At 40.0% G+C, this 21097-nt stretch overlaps 1 protein-coding gene across 5 annotated transcripts; it reads left to right on the forward strand.

The window, feature by feature from the left end:
• The first annotated feature begins 4152 nt into the window (after positions 1-4152).
• Positions 4153-20992, forward strand: LOC141560379 (uncharacterized). Of its 5 annotated transcripts, none has more exons than XM_074298412.1 (3): positions 9233-9520; positions 12318-12378; positions 19229-20988. In XM_074298412.1, the coding sequence occupies exon 3, from the start codon at positions 19258-19260 to the stop codon at positions 20083-20085; it is 828 nt and encodes a 275-aa protein (XP_074154513.1). In that variant the 5' UTR covers positions 9233-9520; positions 12318-12378; positions 19229-19257; the 3' UTR covers positions 20086-20988. The 5 variants fall into 5 exon arrangements, with proteins under 5 accessions (XP_074154514.1, XP_074154511.1, XP_074154513.1 ...); XM_074298415.1 differs by having other exon boundaries at positions 12297-12378; positions 19229-20956; XM_074298411.1 differs by lacking the exon at positions 9233-9520 and adding an exon at positions 11993-12123 and having other exon boundaries at positions 12214-12378; positions 19229-20251.
• Positions 20993-21097: the final 105 nt, after the last annotated feature.

Genomic DNA, 21097 nt, shown 5'->3' on the forward strand with positions numbered 1-21097 from the left:
TAAAGAACAATTAGCCCCAATGCTATATAAACTATTTGAAAAAATAGGGGATGAAGGAGTCCTACCAAACTCCTTTTATGACACAGACATGGTACTGATACCTAAACCAGGTAGATCGAAAACTGAGAAAGAAAATTATAGACCAATCTCCTTAATGAATATTGATGCTAAAATCTTAAATAAGATATTAGCAAAAAGACTTCAGAAAATCATCTCCAGGATAATACACTATGATCAAGTAGGATTCATTCCAGGAATGCAGGGCTGGTTTAATATTAGGAAAACTATTAATATAATTGACCATATTAATAATCAAATTAATAAGAACCATATGATCATCTCAATAGATGCAGAAAAAGCATTTGACAAAATCCAACATCCATTCCTACTAAAAACTCTTGAGAGTATAGGAATAAATGGACTATTCCTTAGAATAATTAGGAGCGTATATTTAAGACTGTCAGTAAGCATAATATGCAATAGAAATAAACTACAACCTTTCCCAGTAAGATCAGGAGTGAAACAAGGTTGCCCACTATCACCATTACTATTCAATATAGTACTAGAAACGCTAGCCTCGGCGATAAAAGCCGAGAAAGAGATTCAAGGAATTAGAGTAGGAAATGAGGAAATCAAACTATCACTTTTTGAAGATGACATGATGGTATACTTAGAGAACCCCAAAGATTCTGCTAAAAAGCTACTAGAAATAATTCAAAATTTCAGCAAAGTGGCAGGATACAAAATAAATCCACATAAATCCTCAGCATTTTTATATATCACTAACAAAATGCAACAGCAAGAGATACAAAGAGAAATTCCAATCCAAACAAATGTTGAGAGTGTAAAGTATTTGGGAATCCATCTACCAAAGAAAAGTCAGGAATTATAAGAGAAAAATTACAAAACACTTGTCACAAAAATAAAATCAGATTTAAATAATTGGAAAGACATTCAGTGCTCTTGGATAGGCCGAGCGAATATAATAAAGATGACAATACTCCCCAAACTAATCTATTTATTTAGTGCTATACCAATCAGACTCCCAAGAAACTATTTTAATGACCTAGAAAAAATAACAGCAAAATTCATATGGAAGAATAAAAGGTCGAGAATTGCAAGGGAACTAATGAAAAAAGACTCAGAGGAAGGTGGTCTAAGTGTACCTGATATAAAGCTATATTATATAGCAGCAGTCACCAAAACCATTTGGTATTGGCTAAGAAATAGACCGGTAGATCAGTGGAACAGATTAGATACAAAGGACAAAAAAGGGTACATCTATAGCAACCTAATCTTTGACAAACCCAAAGATACCAACATTCCGGATAAAAATTCATTATTTCGAAAAAACTGTTGGGAAAACTGGAAATTAATATGGCAGAAATTAGATATGGATCCACACTTAACACCATATACCAAGATAAGATCAAAATGGGTCCCTGATTTAGGCATAAATAGGGAGATAATAAATAGATTAGAGGAACAGAAGATAGTCTACCTCTCAGACTTGTGGAGGAGGAAGGAATTTATGACCAGAGGAGAACTAGAGATCATTATTGATCACAAAATAGAAGATTTTGATTACATCAAACTTAAAAGTTTCTGTACAAATAATACTAATGCAAACAAGATTAGAAGGGAAGTAACAAATTGGGAAAATATTTTTAAAAATAAAGGTTCTGACAAAGGTCTCATTTCCAAAATATATAGAGAACTGAGCCATAATTTATAAGAAACCGAACCATTCTCCAATTGATAAATGGTCAAAGGATATGAACAGACACTTCTCAGATGAAGAAATTGAAACTATATTCACTCACATGAGTGTTCCAAATCACTACTGATCAGAGAAATGCAAATTAAGACAACTCTGAGATACCACTACACACCTGTCCGATTGGCTAAGATGACAGGAACAAATAATGATGAATGTTGGAGGGGATGTGGGGAAACTGGGACACTAATGCATTGTTGGTGGAGTTGTGAAAGAATCCAGCCATTCTGGAGAGCAATTTGGAACTATGCCCAAAAAGTTATCAAACTGTGCATACCCTTTGACCTAGCAGCGCTACTATTGGGTTTATATCCCAAAGAAATACTAAAGAGCGGAAAGAGACATATATGTGCCAAAATGTTTGTGGCAGCTCTTTTTGTTGTAGCTAGAAACTGGAAGATGAATGGATGTCCATCAGTTGGAGAATGGTTGGGTAAATTATGGTATATGAAGGTTATGGAATATTATTGCTCTGTAAGAAATGAGCAGCAGGAGGAATAAAGAAAGGCCTGGAGAGACTTACATCAATTGATGCTGAGTGAAATGAGCTGAACCAGAAGATCACTATACACTTCAACAACAATACTGTATGAGGATGTATTCTGATGGAAGTGGATATCTTCAATATAAAGAAAAGCCAACTCACTTCCAGTTGATCAATGATGGACAGAGGTAGCTACACCCAGAGAAGAAACACTGGGAAGTGAATGTAAATTGTTAGCACTAATATCTGTCTGCCCAGGTTACATGTATCTTCGGAATCTAATGCTTATTGTGCAACAAGAAAATGATATTCACACACATGTATTGTATCTAGGTTATATTGTAACACATGTAAAATGTATGGGATTGCCTGTCATCGGGAGGAGGGAATAGAGGGAAGGGGGGGGGATAATTTGGAAAAATGAATACAAGGGATAATATCATATATATATATATATATATATATATATATATATATATATATATATATATATATATATATATATATATATATATATATATATATATATATATATATAAAATAAAAAAAAAAAGAAAAGAAAAATAGTTTCTGACATGGAAAAATTGCATTGAACAAAACAACTCAACAATTGAATTGCCCAAGTACAAAAGGAGCTAAAAAAGGTAACTGAAGAAAATTATTCACTAAAAGTTAAAATTGAACAAATTGAAATGAATGACTTAATGAGACATCAAGAATTAGTCATACAAAAAAATGAAAAAATAAAAGAAAAATGTAAAATACCTCATTGGAAAAACAACTTAATATAAATCAACACGGTTTTGTAAAAGATTTCCAGAAGTCCTAGAAGGAGGGTATGTAAACATCAGTCACACATACACCACCTTCACAACTGACCTGGAAAATAGACTTGAGAGACAATCGAAGGATTTCTGGACTCCCTCAAAACTATGATCAAAAAAGCCTAGATATCATCTTTCAGGAAGTCACCAAGGAAAACTGCCCTGGTATCTTAGAACCAAAAGGTAAAATAGCCATTGAAATAATTCGCCAATCAACTCATGAAAGAGTCCCCAAAATGAAATCACCAAGGAATATCATAGCTAAACTTCAAAATTATCAGATTAAGGAAAAATATTGCAAATAGCCCAAAAGAGACAATTCAAACTCCCTTTCCTCCATCTTCTCCTGCCTAAACCCCCCCGCCAAAGAAAAAAAAAAAAGATTAGCAAAAAAACAATAAAAAGACTCTGGCCATAAAAAGTTATCACAGAGAAGGGACACCAAGACACAAAATCAGAAGAATAAGACAGTGTCAAAATACCTATGGACAACCCCTCCCCCCCAATAAAGAGGCAGGTATTATTAGGCTCAGAAATAAAACATGGAAGAGCTCAAAAAAGATGTTAAAAGATCTTATAGAAAAGGCAGTTGAAAAATCTGGGGAAAAAAGAAAGGTGATATAAGAAAATTTTGAAAAAAAAAACAGGCAACAGCATGGAAAATTATTTAAAAAGTAGAATTGGACAAATGGAAAAGGAGTTTCAAGAATATACTAAAGAAAACAACTTTTTGAAGAATGTATATGGCTAAATGGAAAAGGAAATAAAAAATAAATAAATAAATAAATAAATAAATAAATAAATAAATAAATAGATAGATAGATAGATAAATAAATAAATAAATAACACAAATGTCCAGAAAGAAACAAATCAAAATATTAGGGAGTTATAATAAGGATTCCACAGAACTTGGCAGTTGCAATGCAGATCTGAAATCATGGAACATGAAATTCTGGAAGGCAAAGTCTCTAGGACAGGGGTCCTGAAACTATGGCCTGCGGGTCAGATGCGGCCTGCTGAGGACGTTTATGTGGCCCCTGGGTTATGGCAAAATCAGAACAGAAGTAATGTTCACCCTAAACTCACATTAGCAACGTACACTTCCAGCACTGGACTGAAGCAATGGAGATAGAGTGTGAGGCAATACTGGGGTGAGGTGAGTTCCCAGGTCGGGGTGTGTGGTGTGGGGAAGGGAGAGAGATGCAGAAGAGGTAGAACTGATGGCCTGTGGCCTTGTAAAGTAGCATAAGCCACCACAACAGATAGCTGTGAGGGATGTACAGTGTATGCTGCACATGTCACAGCCACTGCAGGGGGAATATATGGGCTGTGTCTGGTGTGCTGGAATAGTAACAGTTAGTACTACAAGTCCCAGCTTGACTTTATTATTGTCATTATGCTGTAATGACAACGTAACAGCTTCCTCTCTAGTGCATGTTGCAGTACTGACTGCTATTGTTGCCCAGAGTGAGGCTCCAGGTACTAGGCCATGGCCCTGTATCCATAGTGACCTCATGTCTGGCTGTTGTGGTCATCAGTTTTATCATTGTGTGTTTGTTCTGTAGTTTCATGAAGAGATTGAATATTGCTAACATATGTCATCACCTTATAATCACTGGGGTCTGACTTTAGTGCCCCCCCCACTTATCCTGAGTATGAGGGGGTGCAGAGCTGGTGTACTGCTTCATCCCCCTCCAGATTCTTAAGGTCCTCATACACTTGTGCAGCTTCAAGTCACATGATGACCTCCTCTGGAAGCCCCAATGCACAATTTGTCACCAAAGCTTATTCTGCACATACAATATATCACACAGTTATATACATATATCCACAGTCTTGCCTGCGATTATGATAAATTACAAGTGCAGCACATACAGTCATGCAGCTCTGGATCATGAGAATTGATCCCAGGATTGAGAGGAAGCCAGGGCATTTAGGAGGGCCGCCTGAGCAGTGACTTGTGTGTAGGAAAGGTCTGAAGCAGGAGAGAGAATGTGGGAAACGGAGGCATCACAGCTCAGAGGCAGCTTGGAGGAAGTTGGGCATTGCAGTCTGTATGTCTCTTTGTGGGCAAAGTTATTGCTTGTATGTTGTTTTTGTAGTGATATATATATATATATATATATGTGTGTGTGTGTGTGTGTGTGTGTGTGTGTGTGTGTGTGTGTGTGTGTGTGTGTGTATTTTACTAAAAGAAATTTGGAATCCCTTAAAAATAATGATGTCAAGAAAAAGAAAAATTGACTTGGAGTGTAGGATATTCAAAGAACAGTGGACTTATGGTTACTTTTTCATGAAGTACAAGGAAAGAGCTGTATGTCTTATATGCCAGAATATAGTGTCTGTGTTCAAAGAATATAATTTGCATCGACAACATGAAACTCCACATAAAGATAAATATGGTTGGTTAGAGAAGTGAGAAAAGATAAAATATTAAAACTGAAAAATACATCGACAACTCAGCAAAGTATTTTTGTGAAGCAGAAGCAGCTGAATATTTCATCACGGAGAGCAAGTTTTCAAGTTGCCAAGCTAATAGCACACACTGGCAGACCATTCATAGAAGGAGAATTTGTTAAAGAATGCCTTCTTTCTGTTGCCAAAGAGATGTGTCCAGAGGAGGCCGATTTATTTAGTACACTGAGACTTTCAGGACCTACAGTTACATGGAGGATTGAAGAAATGGGAGACAATCTGCATCAGCATTTGCAAAACTCCACAAAAAATAATTTCATATTTTTCCTTGGCACTCAATGAAAGCAATGATGTTCGTGATTTTGCACAACTTCTCATTTTTATTCATAGGACAAATGATTATTTTGAAGTCATAAAAGAGCTTGCTGCACTGCAAAGCATCAAAGGAACAACTACAGGAGAGGATATCTAAGAAAAGGTTTGCCAAACTATGGATGGTTTGGAGCTGGACTGGGCTAAACTAGCCAGTGTGATAACTGATGGTGCCCCTAGCATGGTGGGGTCTAAGAAAGGAGTGATTGCTCACATTAATCAAGAGATGGGCAAGCTTAACCATTCTCATCCAACAGCCATACCCTGCCTCATCTACCAACAATCGCTGTGTTGTAAATCACTGAAGTGAGAGGGACTCTGTTAAGAAAATTGTGGAATCTTGTATTAACTTCATTACAGACAATTTCAGGAATTTCTGTCTGAGCTAAATGTTGAGTATGAAGATGTTCTATATCACACAGAAGTCTGTTGGCTGAGGCAAGGGAGAGTTTTGAAACGTTTCTATGATTTACTTCCACAGATTATAACATTTCTGCTTTCAAAAAACAAAGAAGTACCAGAGCTCAATGATGCAGAATGGAAATGGCACCTTGCCTTTCTGACAGATGTAACAGAACTACTCAACAATTTCAATATGCAACTTCAAGGAAAGGGGAAGCTCATCTGCGATATGCAATCATCACATGTCAAAGCATTTGAAGTAAAATTAGGCCTCCTCATCAAACAAGTGAAGTAGGAAAACTTCTGCCATCTCTCCACAACTCAAAATCTGTTAGCAGCAAAACCGCTGATTGCATTCCCAAACAAAACATGTGTGGATTCATTGGAAAAATTGCAAAAGGAGTCCCAATTTAGATTTAAAGAGCTTCATCTCCATGAACAGGACATACAGCTTTTCCGTAACCCATTTTCTGTTGACATTGAAAATGTGGATACAATTTACCAAATGGAACTTGCTGAAATGCAGAATTGTGACTCTCTGAAAGATGCATTCAAGTCAAGCAGCCTTCATATATTTCTGTGCATCTCTCCCCTCTGAGACATATCCTCATCTCAGGAACCATGCACTCAAAATGGCAACCATCTTTGGCAGCACTTATGTTTGTGAACAGAGTTTTTATAGAATGAAACTATTCAATGTTGTATTAGAAATGCTAGCTTTGGCAATAAGAGTGGAGAAAGATATTAAAAGAATTAAATTAGGTAATGAGGAAACCAAATTATAACTCTTTGCTAATGATATGATAGTATACTTAGAGAACACCAGAGATTCCACTAAAAATCAATTTAAAATAATCCACATCTTTAGCAAAGTTTCAGGATTCAAAAATCCCACATAAATCATCAGCATTCTTAGACTGCAACCTTTTTTCAAATCCTTAATTTTATCCACATCAGAAGGAGTGTATCTTTTTGTTTGAGCAGAAGAGTCATGCTCTTCAATCACAGGGAATGCATCTATAACATATCGTATATTCTGTCCTTCTCCCTTAGCCTTAACCATTGCTTTTTCTAATTTTGTCATAGGCTGCTTCACAGCTGTTTGTGTCACTGCCTCTTCCCCTCCTCCTCTTTCCTCCACCCATGAAGGGTTAATTGAGGGAGGAGGAGATGGGAAATGCTCCTGTTGCTCAGCATTGTACTTAACTCCATTGTTACCTGACTCATCCTTTTCACCTAGTTTAGTTGGATGATCCTCCTCCTGTTCTTTCTTCCTTTTCTTTAGTCGAACACTTTGTAAAGCCACTTGAATTAAATTGTATGTATGAAGAATATCTTTCGAAATAGACTTTGGATTGGAATTGCAGTGTTCACCTACTTGCTCTCCTACTAATTCCCATTCATCTAGATCCAATTTTTTTTTCCATAGAAAAACAAGGGCATATGACCAGCACAGTTTCTAAAAGTTCTGTGATCTCCTTCAAAATTATAATCAGTGCTTGGCTTTTCATAACTTGACAATGCTCTCTAAACATTTTCCTTGAACAGAAACAGAAGGCTATTTTCTAAACATCTGCCCCATTGAGTTGAAATTCTACATTAGCTCTTTAGCCAAGTTTCCTTGTTGTACTCACCCTAATTTCTGGGTCAAAGGGACTTTTCCACTGGATCCAGATCAGAGGTTTGTTCCACCGAACTCAGGATCCTGTCTTCCCCAAATTAGGCCCCAACATGTCATTTTCTGTTCTTTAAATGGTAATCGTTCTCTGGGCTCGGATTTGTTGGGGAGGTTCTGGAAGCAGCCTTGCTTTCAGTTAAGTGCCAATAATCACCTCTTGCAGCCAAGAGTTACAGTCCGGATCCTTTATTGTACCCTTCAAAATCCTGAATCTTTTTCTGTGTCCACTTCACTTTCTTAGGGCCCTATCTCTCTCCTTGATTCCCGAGAGCTCTTGTCCAAATATCTCCAGCCAGCACAAATGTCAAAATGGGAATGAATCAGACTCGGCCTCCAAGAGTATGGGATTGTGGGACTTCTACCTTCTGAATCTCCGGGAACTCAATCCTAGTTCTGAATGTCCTGGAAGTCCATGAGCAGGCTGTTTCTTTAGACTTGTGAATCTCCAGGACTTGTGAATCTCGCCACTGAATCCTGGCTCTGAATCTCCTCTCAGAGAGTGGGCCTGTCCTTTCCTATGGTCTCTAAAAGACATGAAGTCTAATTTGTGAACCAATGAGAGAACTCCTTTAAAGGTGTGAACTAAGTACATGGGTACATAAATGCTTGGTCTCAAGTTCTGGCTCATAACATCTCCTTGTAGGATCAGAGCAATCCTACTGAACCATTGGATGATATCCATTCCAATGACTTAGCACCTTGTAAGAATCCTAAGAAAAGGATGTTTGAGAAAAAGGTGTGGATGGAGGTAAGGAGTGTTAAAGCAGTTAAGAAGAAGAGGAGGAAGATGGGAAATTTCTTTGCTCTATCAATAAAAAAGCCATATTATCTCTCCTGGATTGGACATGAACCACAGAGGGGAAAAAAAACTGAATTGAAAAATTTTACATTCAAACATATTAAATTCCCCTTATCTATCTATCTATCTATCTATTAGGAAGAAATGTATTTTCTTCCTAATGGATACTCAGACTAGAATTTTACAATTTCAGAGTCGGCGATGTTTTTCATGTTTGGTAAAGATGCATGCTAGGGGGAAAATGGCAAAACTGTTTATTGAGAATCAGTGGGAAATCATTTGAAACCCAATGAAGGCTCAGGGCCTTGGGTTCAGGAAAGTAAGTCAGGAATAAGCTTCCTGTCTCTGCATGAAGAATGCTATCTGCAATGAGAGAGCTGATTGGAGGGAAGGAAATGTTATCATAGGAAAATGGTATGTGATGTCATGATGACCTCACAAAGCATTATGGGGATAAAAGACCACGAGTCCCAAGAGCCGTGCTCTGTGCGGGAGAGAGAGCAGGCGAGATAGGGAGTGTGAGAGTGCGATATTGAGCGGAGATAGAGAGCGCCAGAGCCCAAACAAGAGACAGCGATAGATAGAGAAGAGAGAGGCGGAGGAGAGGAGAGAGCGATAGAGAGGAGAGAGGCGGAGGAGAGGAGAGAGGCGGAGGAGAGGAGAGAGGCGGAGGAGAGGAAAGAGTGATAGATAGAGAGGAGAGAGGCGGAGGAGAGGAGAGAGGCGGAGGAGAGGAGAGAGGCGGAGGAGAGGAGAGAGGGACAGAGAGGTATCACCTCATACTTCACCACCTAAGGGACTGCCTTGGCATCTCGCAGAAGCTCTTTCAGGTAAGAGACTCCATCATACTCACTATTCTGGAGGGGGGACAGCCGAATATGTCTAGGAGAAGGAATGAGGGAGTTTGTATTTGGGGCGGGGGGGAGATATGTATGTTTGTGGGAAGTCACTGGATCTATTCTCTCCATACTGACCTTCACTTGCTAGTTGGTCAAAAGTCAATTGTGTGTTAACTCCTGTTTCCCTATTGCACTGACTTGAATCCTACATAATTCATGATACTCCAAAAGCCACAACAAGTTTGTCTAAGTTCTAAACCTGTCCTAGCTATGGATTTTCAATCATTAGGGGTTAGGATTTCATAAGAAAAATTATCTAGTAACATCTTAACATAAGATGATGTGGCCCCATAAAGAGTGCTACCTTTTTTCAAATCCTTAATTTTATCCACATCAGAAGGAGTGTATCTTTTTGTTTGAGCAGAAGAGTCATGCTCTTCAATCACAGGGAATGCATCTATAACATATCGTATATTCTGTCCTTCTCCCTTAGCCTTAACCATTGCTTTTTCTAATTTTGTCATAGGCTGCTTCACAACTGTTTGTGTCACTGCCTCTTCCCCTCCTCCTTCTTCCTCCACCCATGAAGGGTTAATTGAGGGAGGAGGAGATGGGAAATGCTCCTGTTGCTCAGCATTGTACTTAACTCCATTGTTACCTGACTCATCCTTTTCACCTAGTTTAGTTGGATGATCCTCCTCCTGTTGTTTCTTCCTTTTCTTTAGTCGAACACTTTGTAAAGCCACTTGAATTAAATTGTATGTATGAAGAATATCTTTCGAAATAGACTTTGGATTGGAATTGCAGTGTTCACCTACTTGCTCTCCTACTAATTCCCATTCATCTAGATCCAATTTTTTTCCATACAAAAACAAGGGCATATGACCAGCACAGTTTCTAAAAGTTCTGCGATCTCCTTCAAAATTATACCCAGTGCTTGGGTTTTCATAACTTGACAATGCTCTTTAAACATTTTCCTTGAACAGAAACAGAAGGCTATTTTCTAAACATCTGCCCCATTGAGTTAAAATTCTACATTAGCTCTTTAGCCAAGTTTCCTTGTTGTACTCACCCTAATTTCTGGGTCAGAGAGACTTTTCCATTGGATCCAGATCAGAGGTTTTTCCACAGAAATCAGGATCCTGTCTGCCCCAAATTAGGCCCCAACATGTCATTTTCTGTTCTTTAAATGGTAATCGTTCTCTGGGCTCGGATTTGTTGGGGAGGTTCTGGAAGCAGCCTTGCTTTCAGTTAAGTGCCAATAATCACCTCTTGCAGCCAAGAGTTACAGTCCGGATCCTTTATTGTACCCTTCCAAATCCTGAATCTTTTTCTGTGTCCACTTCACTTTCTTAGGGCCCTATCTCTCTCCTTGATTCCCGAGAGCTCTTGTCCAAATATCTCCAGCCAGCACAAATGTCAAAATGGGAATGAATCAGACTCGGCCTCCAAGAGTATGGGATTGTGGGCTCCTACCTTCTGAATCTCCGCGAACTCAATCCTAGTTCTGAATGTCCTGGAAGTCCATGAGCAGGCTGTTTCTTTAGACTTGTGAATCTCCTGGACTTGTGAATCTCCAGGACTTGTGAATCTCGCCACTGAATCCTGGCTCTGAATCTTCTCTCAGAGAGTGGACCTGTCCTTTTCTATGGTCTCTAAAAGACATGAAGTCTAATTTGTGAACCAATGAGAGAACTCCTTTAAAGGTGTGAACTAAGTACATGGGTACATAAATGCTTGGTCTCAAGTTCTGGCTCATAACATCTCCTTGTAGGATCAGAGCAATCCTACTGAACCATTGGATGATATCCATTCCAATGACTTAGCACCTTGTAAGAATCCTAACAAAAGGATGTTTGAGAAAAAGGTGTGGATGGAGGTAAGGAGTGTTAAAGCAGTTAAGAAGAAGAGGAGGAAGATGGGAAATTTCTTTGCCCTATCAATAAAAAAGCCATATTATCTCTCCTGGATTGGACATGAACCACAGAGGGGAAAAAAAAACTGAATTGAAAAATTTTACATTCAAACATATTAAATTCCCCTTATCTATTCACGCTGGACACAAATGTATTTTCTTCCTAATGGATACTCAGACTAGAATTTTACAATTTCAGAGTCGGTGATGTTTTTCATGTTTGGTAAAGATGCATGCTAGGGGGAAAATGGCAAAACTGTTTATTGAGAATTAGTGGGAAATCGTTTGAAACCCAATGAAGGCTCAGGGGCTTGGGTTCAGGAAAGTAAGTTAGGAAGAAGCTTCCTGTCTCTGCATGAAGAATCCTATCTGCAATGAGAGAGCTGATTGGAGGGAGGGAAATGATATCATAGGAAAATGGTATGTGATGTCATGATGACCTCACAAAGCATTATGGGGATAAAAGACCAGGAGTCCCAAGAGCCGTGCTCTGTGCGGGAGAGAGAGCAGGCGAGATAGGGAGTGTGAGAGTGCGATATTGAGCGGAGATAGAGAGCGCCAGAGCCCAAACAAGAGACAGCGATCGATAGAGAGGAGAGAGGCGGAGGAGAGGAGAGAGTGATAGATAGAGAGGAGAGAGGCGGAGGAGAGGAGAGAGGGATAGAGAGGAGAGAGGCAGAGGAGAGGAGAGAGTGATAGAGAGGAGAGAGGCGGAGGAGAGGAGAGAGGCGGAGGAGAGGAGAGAGCGATAGAGAGGAGAGAGGCGGAGGAGAGGAGAGAGCAATAGATAGAGAGGAGAGAGGGACAGAGAGGTATCACCTCATACTTCACCACCTAAGGGACTGCCTTGGCATCTCGCAGAAGCTCTTTCAGGTAAGAGACTCCATCATACTCACTATTCTGGAGGGGGGACAGCCGAATATGTCTAGGAGAAGGAATGAGGGAGTTTGTATTTGGGGCGGGGGGGAGATATGTATGTTTGTGGGAAGTCACTGGATCTATTCTCTCCATACTGACCTTCACTTGCTAGTTGGTCAAAAGTCAATTGTGTGTTAACTCCTGTTTCCCTATTGCACTGACTTGAATCCTACATAATTCATGATACTCCAAAAGCCACAACAAGTTTGTCTAAGTTCTAAACCTGTCCTAGCTATGGATTTTCAATCATTAGGGGTTAGGATTTCATAAGAAAAATTATCTAGTAACATCTTAACATAAGATGATGTGGCCCCATAAAGAGTGCTACCTTTTTTCAAATCCTTAATTTTATCCACATCAGAAGGAGTGTATCTTTTTGTTTGAGCAGAAGAGTCATGCTCTTCAATCACAGGGAATGCATCTATAACATATCGTATATTCTGTCCTTCTCCCTTAGCCTTAACCATTGCTTTTTCTAATTTTGTCATAGGCTGCTTCACAGGCAATTCTGTTTGTGTCACTGCCTCTTCCCCTCCTCCTCTTTCCTCCACCCATGAAGGTTTAATTGAGGGAGGAGGAGATGGGAAATGCTCCTGTTGCTCAGCATTGTACTTAACTCCATTGTTACCTGACTCATCCTTTTCACCTAGTTTCGTTGGATGATCCTCCTCCTGTTCTTTCTTCCTTTTCTTTAGTCTAACACTTTGTAAAGCCACTTGAATTAAATTGTATGTATGAAGAATATCTTTCGAAATAGACTTTGGATTGGAATTGCAGTGTTCACCTACTTGCTCTCCTACTAATTCCCATTCATCTAGATCCAATTTTTTTCCATACAAAAACAAGGGCATATGACCAGCACAGTTTCTAAAAGTTCTGTGATCTCCTTCAAAATTATAATCAGTGCTTGGCTTTTCATAACTTGACAATGCTCTCTAAACATTTTCCTTGAACAGAAACAGAAGGCTATTTTCTAAACATCTGCCCCATTGAGTTGAAATTCTACATTAGCTCTTTAGCCAAGTTTCCTTGTTGTACTCACCCTAATTTCTGGGTCAGAGAGACTTTTCCATTAGATGCAGATCAGAGGTTTGTTCCACCGAACTCAGGATCCTGTCTGCCCCAAATTAGGCCCCAACATGTCATTTTCTGTTCTTTAAATGGTAATCGTTCTCTGGGCTCGGATTTGTTGGGGAGGTTCTGGAGGCAGCCTTGCTTTCAGTTAAGTGCCAATAATCACCTCTTGCAGCCAAGAGTTACAGTCCGGATCCTTTATTGTACCCTTCCAAATCCTGAATCTTTTTCTGTGTCCACTTCACTTTCTCAGAGCCCTATCTCTCTCATTGATTCCCGAGAGCTCTTGTCCATATTCTCCAGCCAGCACAAATGTCAAAATGGGAATGAATCAGACTCGGCCTCCAAGAGTATGGGATTGTGGGGCTTCTACCTTCTGAATCTCCGCGAACTCAATCCTAGTTCTGAATGTCCTGGAAGTCCATGAGCAGGCTGTTTCTTTAGACTTGTGAATCTCCTGGACTTGTGAATCTCCAGGACTTGTGAATCTCCCCACTGAATCCTGGCTCTGAATCTTCTCTCAGAGAGTGGACCTGTCCTTTTCTATGTTCTCTAAAGACATGAAGTCTAATGTGTGAACCAATGAGAGAACTCCTTTAAAGGTGTGAACTAAGTACATGGGTACATAAACACTTGGTCTCAAGTTCTGGCTCATAACATCTCCTTGTAGGATCAGAGCAATCCTACTGAACCATTGAATGATATCCATTCCAATGACTTAGCACCTTGTAAGAATCCTAACAAAAGGATGTTTGAGAAAAAGGTGTGGATGGAGGTAAGGAGTGTTAAGAAGAAGAGGGGGAAGATGAAAAATTCTTTGCCCTATCAATAAAAAAGCCACATTATCTCTCCTTGATTGGACATGAACCATAGAGGGAAAGAAAAAAAAGCTGATGTGAAAAAGTTTACATTCAAACTATTAAATTCCCCTTATCTATCTATCTATCTATTAGGAAGAAATGTATTTTCTTCCTAATGGATACTCAGACTAGAATTTTACAATTTCAGAGTCGGTGATGTTTTTCATGTTTGGTAAAGATGCAAGCTAGGGGGAAAATGGCAAAACTGTTTATTGAGAATTAGTGGGAAAGTGTTTGAAACCCAATGAAGGCTCAGGGGCTTGGGTTCAGGAAAGTAAGTCAGGAACAAGCTTCCTGTCTCTGCATAAAGAATCCTATCTGCAATGAGAGAGCTGATTGGAGGGAGGGAAATGATATCATAGGAAAATGGTATGTGATGTCATGATGACCTCACAAAGCATTATGGGGATAAAAGACCAGGAGTCCCAAGAGCCGTGCTCTGTGCGGGAGAGAGAGCAGGCGAGATAGAGAGTGTGAGAGTGCGATATTGAGCGGAGATAGAGAGCACCAGAGCCCAGACAGGAGACAGGGATAGATAGAGAGGAGAGAGGCGTAGGAGAGGGAGAGAGTGAGGAGGAGGAAAGGGAGAGGAGAGGGAGAGGAGAGAGTGCGGTGTAGAAAATAGAGTTAAGAGAGGAGCGAGAGTGAGGGAAAGAGAGGGTGAGGGAAAGAGAGAGTGGGGATAGAGAAACAGTGAATAAAAAGTGTGAGAGAAAACTGAGAAAGGTTGTGAGAGAGTGTGGAAAAAGGGAGAGAGAGGGAGAGGGAAAGGGAGAGAAAGAGGGAGAGAACGAGCAAGAGAGGAGAGAGGGAGGGAAAGAGGAGAGAGAGAAAGAGTGGGAAAGAGAGAGAAAGGGAGAGACAGAGACAGACAGAGGGACAGAGAGGTATCACTTCGTACTTCACCACCTAAGGGGCTGCCTTGGGTTTTGCATCTCGGTGAAGCTCTTTCAGGTAAGAGACTCCATGATACTCACTATTCTGGAGTGGGGACAGCCGAATATGTCTAGGAAGAAGAGTGAGGGAGTTTGTATTGGGGGGAAGTATGTATGTTTGTGGGAAGCCACTGGGAGTAGAGATGAATGAGAGAGACATTGCTTGTGACAGCAATAGGAGCTGGACAAGATGCTTGTGGTCTGTCCTCATTGGGGGAGCAGCTGGGATACATGGGAGAACTTAAGGGAGACAACTCTTCTATAGACTCTGAGGAGATTACTCAAACCATCTGAGACTCACCACAAAGAAAATGGCTTTTTGTTTGTTGTTAATCTGAAGAAGCTCCTCGGTTCTTAAGAATGATGTGGGCCTGGGAGTCTGGATGACTGCCTTTCAAACTCAGTGTCCCTGAGGCAAACCATTTCCCATTTGCCTCTGTTTCCTCACAGGGTTGATGTAAGGATCAAAGGAGATGTATAGGGGGAAAGGCTATGGAGTGCAGTGCAGGTGGCAGAAGGGAGAGGTTTGCTCTCTCTCTCCCTGATGTGACCCTGAGACTGCCTCCAGGTCTTCATTTAGAGCAATAGCCCCCCATTGGGGGGATTCAAGCTTATCATACATTTGAGCAACCTGTGTTCATTAAAGCCTAAATGAGAAAGGAAGGAATCGAACCCCCAAAGAATTGATTTCAAGTCAACCCCATAACCTTTATGACTTTCTTTAAAAGATGTGAGTAACAATCATTACATAAATTACAGATTTAAGCCCCTTATATCTTATCATGCCATGAGAGATGTGGGGATCCCCTTAGCTGGAGACGAGATGAGGCAGAGCAGTATCAAAGATTTTAACTTTTTTTCTGACAATTAACCTTCAGACAAGTACTGGAGCCTACCTATCCCACAAAACTCCAAACCATATTTTAAATTCATAGAAAAAGTTCTCTGCAAATCTCAAAAGGAATATATATTCCCTTGCTTGTTTTAATTGGAAGGGGGGGTGGAAAAGATTGTTTATCCTACTTGTAGATATCCCAGGTAGGTATGGAAAATCCTTTTCTCCCTGTGCTTGGGTAGCCAATCTGTCATTTCTTCTTAGAGCTGGTATGTTTCAAGGCACTGAAAGGGTTCAGAAAGGCTATTCCAGGGTAGAAGCTTTCAAGGTTAGGGCTTTCAAGGTGCTCATTCTTGCCCTTCAGGCCCACATTGTAGTTACTTTGTCCCCTTAGATCTTGTGGATTTGAGTAAAAGACTATGAGTAAATGTTAAGGGGAAAGAAGAAGCAGGGATGGGAGCCGGTGGACTGTAGGCCTGACCAGTATGTAGGATATTGTCAATTCAAAGAATATTAGAATTTTCAGAAATTTTGTGCCCTTGTTTTTGAGCTTTAAAGATTTCTTCATTTTTCAAATTTTAAAAATTCTTCTTTATACTGACAATTTGCCTACAAAGTTTCAACCTCTATTTCTTCCATAGTTGTTAAAAGGAATTTCTCAGTTGCTGACTTTGAATTACTTTTAATGGGGAGGAGAGGGGAGAGATGGAATGGGAAAAGGAGGAAACAGGGAAAGGGACCTCTAGAAATGGATCATTTTTTATCAAAACGTATTGGACAATGAAAAGCAATAGCTGACTTGTGTCCAATGAGAGATTAAGTCTTTTTTGGGCTGCTTGATACTCCTTTAGCTGGGAAGATGGGATGTTGGAAGCAGAGTCCTCAGTACTTATTTGATGACAGTATTTTTCCTCAGGAAATTCCTGGAATTCATCATGGTGCAAAGAAACCAAATTATTTCCTCAGGCTGAGGGTCAATCACTAAATAAATAGCAATGATTATTCTTATGTCAGTCACTGTATTCAATAAGACACCTCCCCCCAAATTCATCTTAAGAGAGAGGGCCAGAAGTACACAAACTAGAATATGCCAAGTAAATACAGAGTATATAAAAATGTCAGAAGGCATAATCCTAATGGAACTATGAGGCTATCAGAAGAGTTTAGGACAGAGGTGTACACGGTCACCAGGCTGATATCTATGGGAGAAAAGAAGGGGAAAAACAAAAACAAAAAACAAACCAAAAAACTCCTATAGTAAAAATGTCATCTAGTAAGGAATTAAAAGATGACTAAGTCGTTGGAAGACATGTGGGCTGAGCTAAGGGAAGAGTAGTGGATGACTGAGCCTGCAAACCTGGGTGACAAAAAAGGGAATTTCAGAAGAGAACAGAGGGTAGGAGAAATAGAACAGATTCTGTTTTGGACATCTTGAGGATCCAGTGCAATTGGCCATCTGGTTCAAAATGTCCATTAGATATTACATGGGAATTGGGGGAAAGAGCTCAAGAGAGATTGAGGCAGGATGAATATCCCTGGCCGTGGTTTAACCTGTATATGTTTGTATCCCGACATAGAAGAATGATACTTGTAACTCCTTAGGACATTCTCAATATTCTGGCTGTTAGACGGAATATACATGGCCAGGGGATAACGAATGTGCGTGAAGTATGAAGGAATAATATCTTTTTTTAAAAATGATGACAGGGAGTGAGACAGGAATGTACTGGGAAAAGGGAAAGGAAAAAGTGGAGTGCTGCAAATTATGTGCCATAAGAAAAAGAAAAAAAAAAAAAAGGCTTTTTCATTGAAGAAGGAGAGGAGAGATTGAGAGAACATTACTCTTATCAGAAGTGGCTCAAATAAGAGACATCATAAATACTCAATAGGTGTATGGAAATCTATCTTAGCCTGCAGGAAAATGGGAGGGCAATAGAATATGGGAGAGGGATGATAAAAGAAGAGAGTCAGTGGTCAATAGCAAAACATGTTTGAAGAGAGAGTGAAAGGAGAGAGAGAATAAATGAGGGGAAAGCAATAGTAATAGTAAAAGCAATTTTTGAAGTGTTTATCTATTGGAATATCATTGTTCTCTGGGAAATGATGAGCTGAATGTTCCCATGGGGGGGAAAAAACCTGAAAAGTACTCCACGAACAAAGCAAAATATGCTGTATATGAAATGATAGCAAGGTTCTAGGGAGATCAGGAGTAAAGGATTTTAATGGTTCTCACTCACAAAATCTTGTACAACTACTCTAAAGGACTTATGATAAAAAATCTTATTCATTCACAGAGAAGGACTGATTATGTGTGAATACAGATTGAAGCATTCTCATTTTTTTCTTAATCTCTCTATTTTTAAAATAATTTCTCTTCAGTGTTCTATTTTCATTAAGGTGGGAGGTCTATGTTTTTTCACAAATTTATGAAAATGTTTTGGATAATTTCATATGTGGTTTCTTAATTTGTGGATGGGGAAAGAACCTACAAAGCAAACATCTTTAAAAAATCTTTACATTAAGAAATGTATAAGAAAAAATTTTAAATGTAATGGGCTCAATATTAAATTAATTGAAATTATATTCAAAAAGGGATCATTCACTTTTGTCCTTTGGAGGTTATCATAGTAACTTTGCATTTCACTTAGTAAAACTCAATCCAATGAGAATGTGAGAAATCAGAGTACAGAGAGTTTAGGAGAGAGAAAGGGGAAAGAATAAGTAGAGGCCACAGTCAATAAACATTTCTTATCTAGAGTGGGTCAAGCTCCATAGTAAGCAGTGGGGGGATACAAGAATTGCCCAAGCCGGGCCCTGGTTTGAAGGAGTTTCCAGTATAAGGGGGTGATTCCATACAAACAACTCTGTACAAATAAGTGGTTTACCAGAAAAAATTGGAAGTAATGAAGTTGTCTCTTGGGGTTCCTCCAAGTGTGTGATAAGGGAGAGCATAGGCAAGAGCACATTGATAAAGGTCCAGTTGCCCACCAAAGGCCAGGAATCACTCCTTGGCCAATCATAATCTCAGAGCTGCTGCTCTTTGCTACCCACATTTCCTGATTCCTTCACCTTTGCTCATATGGTCCCTTCTTCATTCACAGACTTGGTCGAGGAGCAACAGGCAAAAGCAATGAGACGCTCAGGTCCCCGTCACCGTATTTTTGCCTTGTATTTGGAAAATATTCAGCAACCCTCCGACCTCAGGAGCCAGGGGCACAATATTCCTGTGAGCTCACCAAGGAAGGAGAGGAACGCTGGGGGCCCTTGGTGGATGAGACATTTAGGCTTTGACATTCCTCCTAAGGCCCTGGCTCTTCTTTTGATTTTGATTAATCCACCCCCTCGTTCTGCATCCCGTGCTGAAACAACACACAGAGCTCCAAACAGGAACAGCAAAGTCCATCCTATTTTCACAAATGATTCAGAAACTTCACCCAAGGCTGTCCCCAACGCCCTCACCTCCACCATCAGGCCTCCGGAATTATGCTCTGAAAAAGCCGGTCCCAACCACCCTGAAAAATTCAGTGCATTTAAGAAACTAAGATCTAAAGAGGAAACTGCCCTTAGCCCTCTCTCCAACAGTACCCCACTGGACCCTGTCTTTCGCCTTCGGGACACCAGTACACCAAAATGTGTTCGGAAACTTGCTGCAGAAATGCTCCAAGAAGAATGGTCTTGTCCAGAAAATGCTAATCCCCCCAGCCCTATCAGAACCAGTGCCATTAATATAAGACCTAAAGTACAGCCTATCTCCAACCCTGTCTCCAGCACTATTCCAGAGTGTAGCTACAAAGATGACTCAGAAATGATACTAGGAGAATGCTCCAAACAACAAAAATCCACCCTATCCCGCCTTGCCAAACTCATTACAACTCAAAAGAGGAGGGGTAAAGTGAACCCTGCCTTTGTCATCCACTCCCATTCCTCCCAAACAACCCAGGGAGGCCATTCTGGCTAATAATGCCCCTTTTGGGGTTTCTTTAAAAAGTTTCTTTCTTTAAATGGAGGAGTCTAGAAGTATCATCAAAAATATGCTAACTTCCAGCACTGCCTATTTTGCCTACAGGCTTGACAACATTATGCTGCCGATCAAATTTAGACATTAAAATAAAAAAAAAAAAAAATTGGGGTAGAATGGAGGTCCTTTAGACACAGCCCCAAAGATGGGAAGAAAGCCATTGGACTGAGGATTTTCCTGTCTGAACTATCATCACTAGGCTAAATCCACCGAAAAAAGAAGTGGGGACCCTTGGCCTGGCTAGGTATTGGCTGGAGCTTCAGCAAAAACCACAGACACTTTTATCTCACAGTCAAATCAAGTTGAAGTTGTGAGCCTCCTGGAGAATAAGTGAAGCTGGGCTGATTAGGATGGCAACAGCTGGCCCACTGAGGACCTGAGGAAGTGGCCCTGACAAGAAGGAACCACACCCTGGTGGGAGCAGAGGCAGGGGCTGGGATGCTATTGGCTGCTAGTACAGAGTGCTGGTACACCCAAGAGGGGATGCTCTTGGTTTGTGCTTCTGGGTCAGAGAGTTTGGGGTTTCTGGACAGAGGGCACATCTGAAGAGGAAGCATGAGGAACCATCCCTTTACAACACAAGTAGAGGTCCTTAAAATAGTATTAAATCTTTTTTAAAAAATGCACCAGCTAAGAAGAATCCCACCATAGGAACATTATGGCAACAGGGAAGCCGAGAGTTCATTTTAAGAGGAGGACGATTAAGTAAAAGAGCTTTTATCTCAAAGAGTAACCTGAAATGGCCCCAAACCCAAAGAGAATGTATACAACTCAAACAAGAAGTTAAAAGTCAAATCAGAGACACTAAGGAAAAACTAACCAAAAAAAAAAAAAAAAAAAAAAAAATCCGTGCAAGGAAAACCAAAAGCTTATGAAACGAAAAAGGAAACCAACTTGGAAAGGAGAAATAGTCTCAAGATGAAAATAATTCTTTGATAATGAGGATGGAGCA

Source organism: Sminthopsis crassicaudata, chromosome 3 (genome assembly GCF_048593235.1).
Source record: "Sminthopsis crassicaudata isolate SCR6 chromosome 3, ASM4859323v1, whole genome shotgun sequence".
NCBI classification, from domain to species: Eukaryota; Metazoa; Chordata; class Mammalia; order Dasyuromorphia; family Dasyuridae; genus Sminthopsis; species Sminthopsis crassicaudata.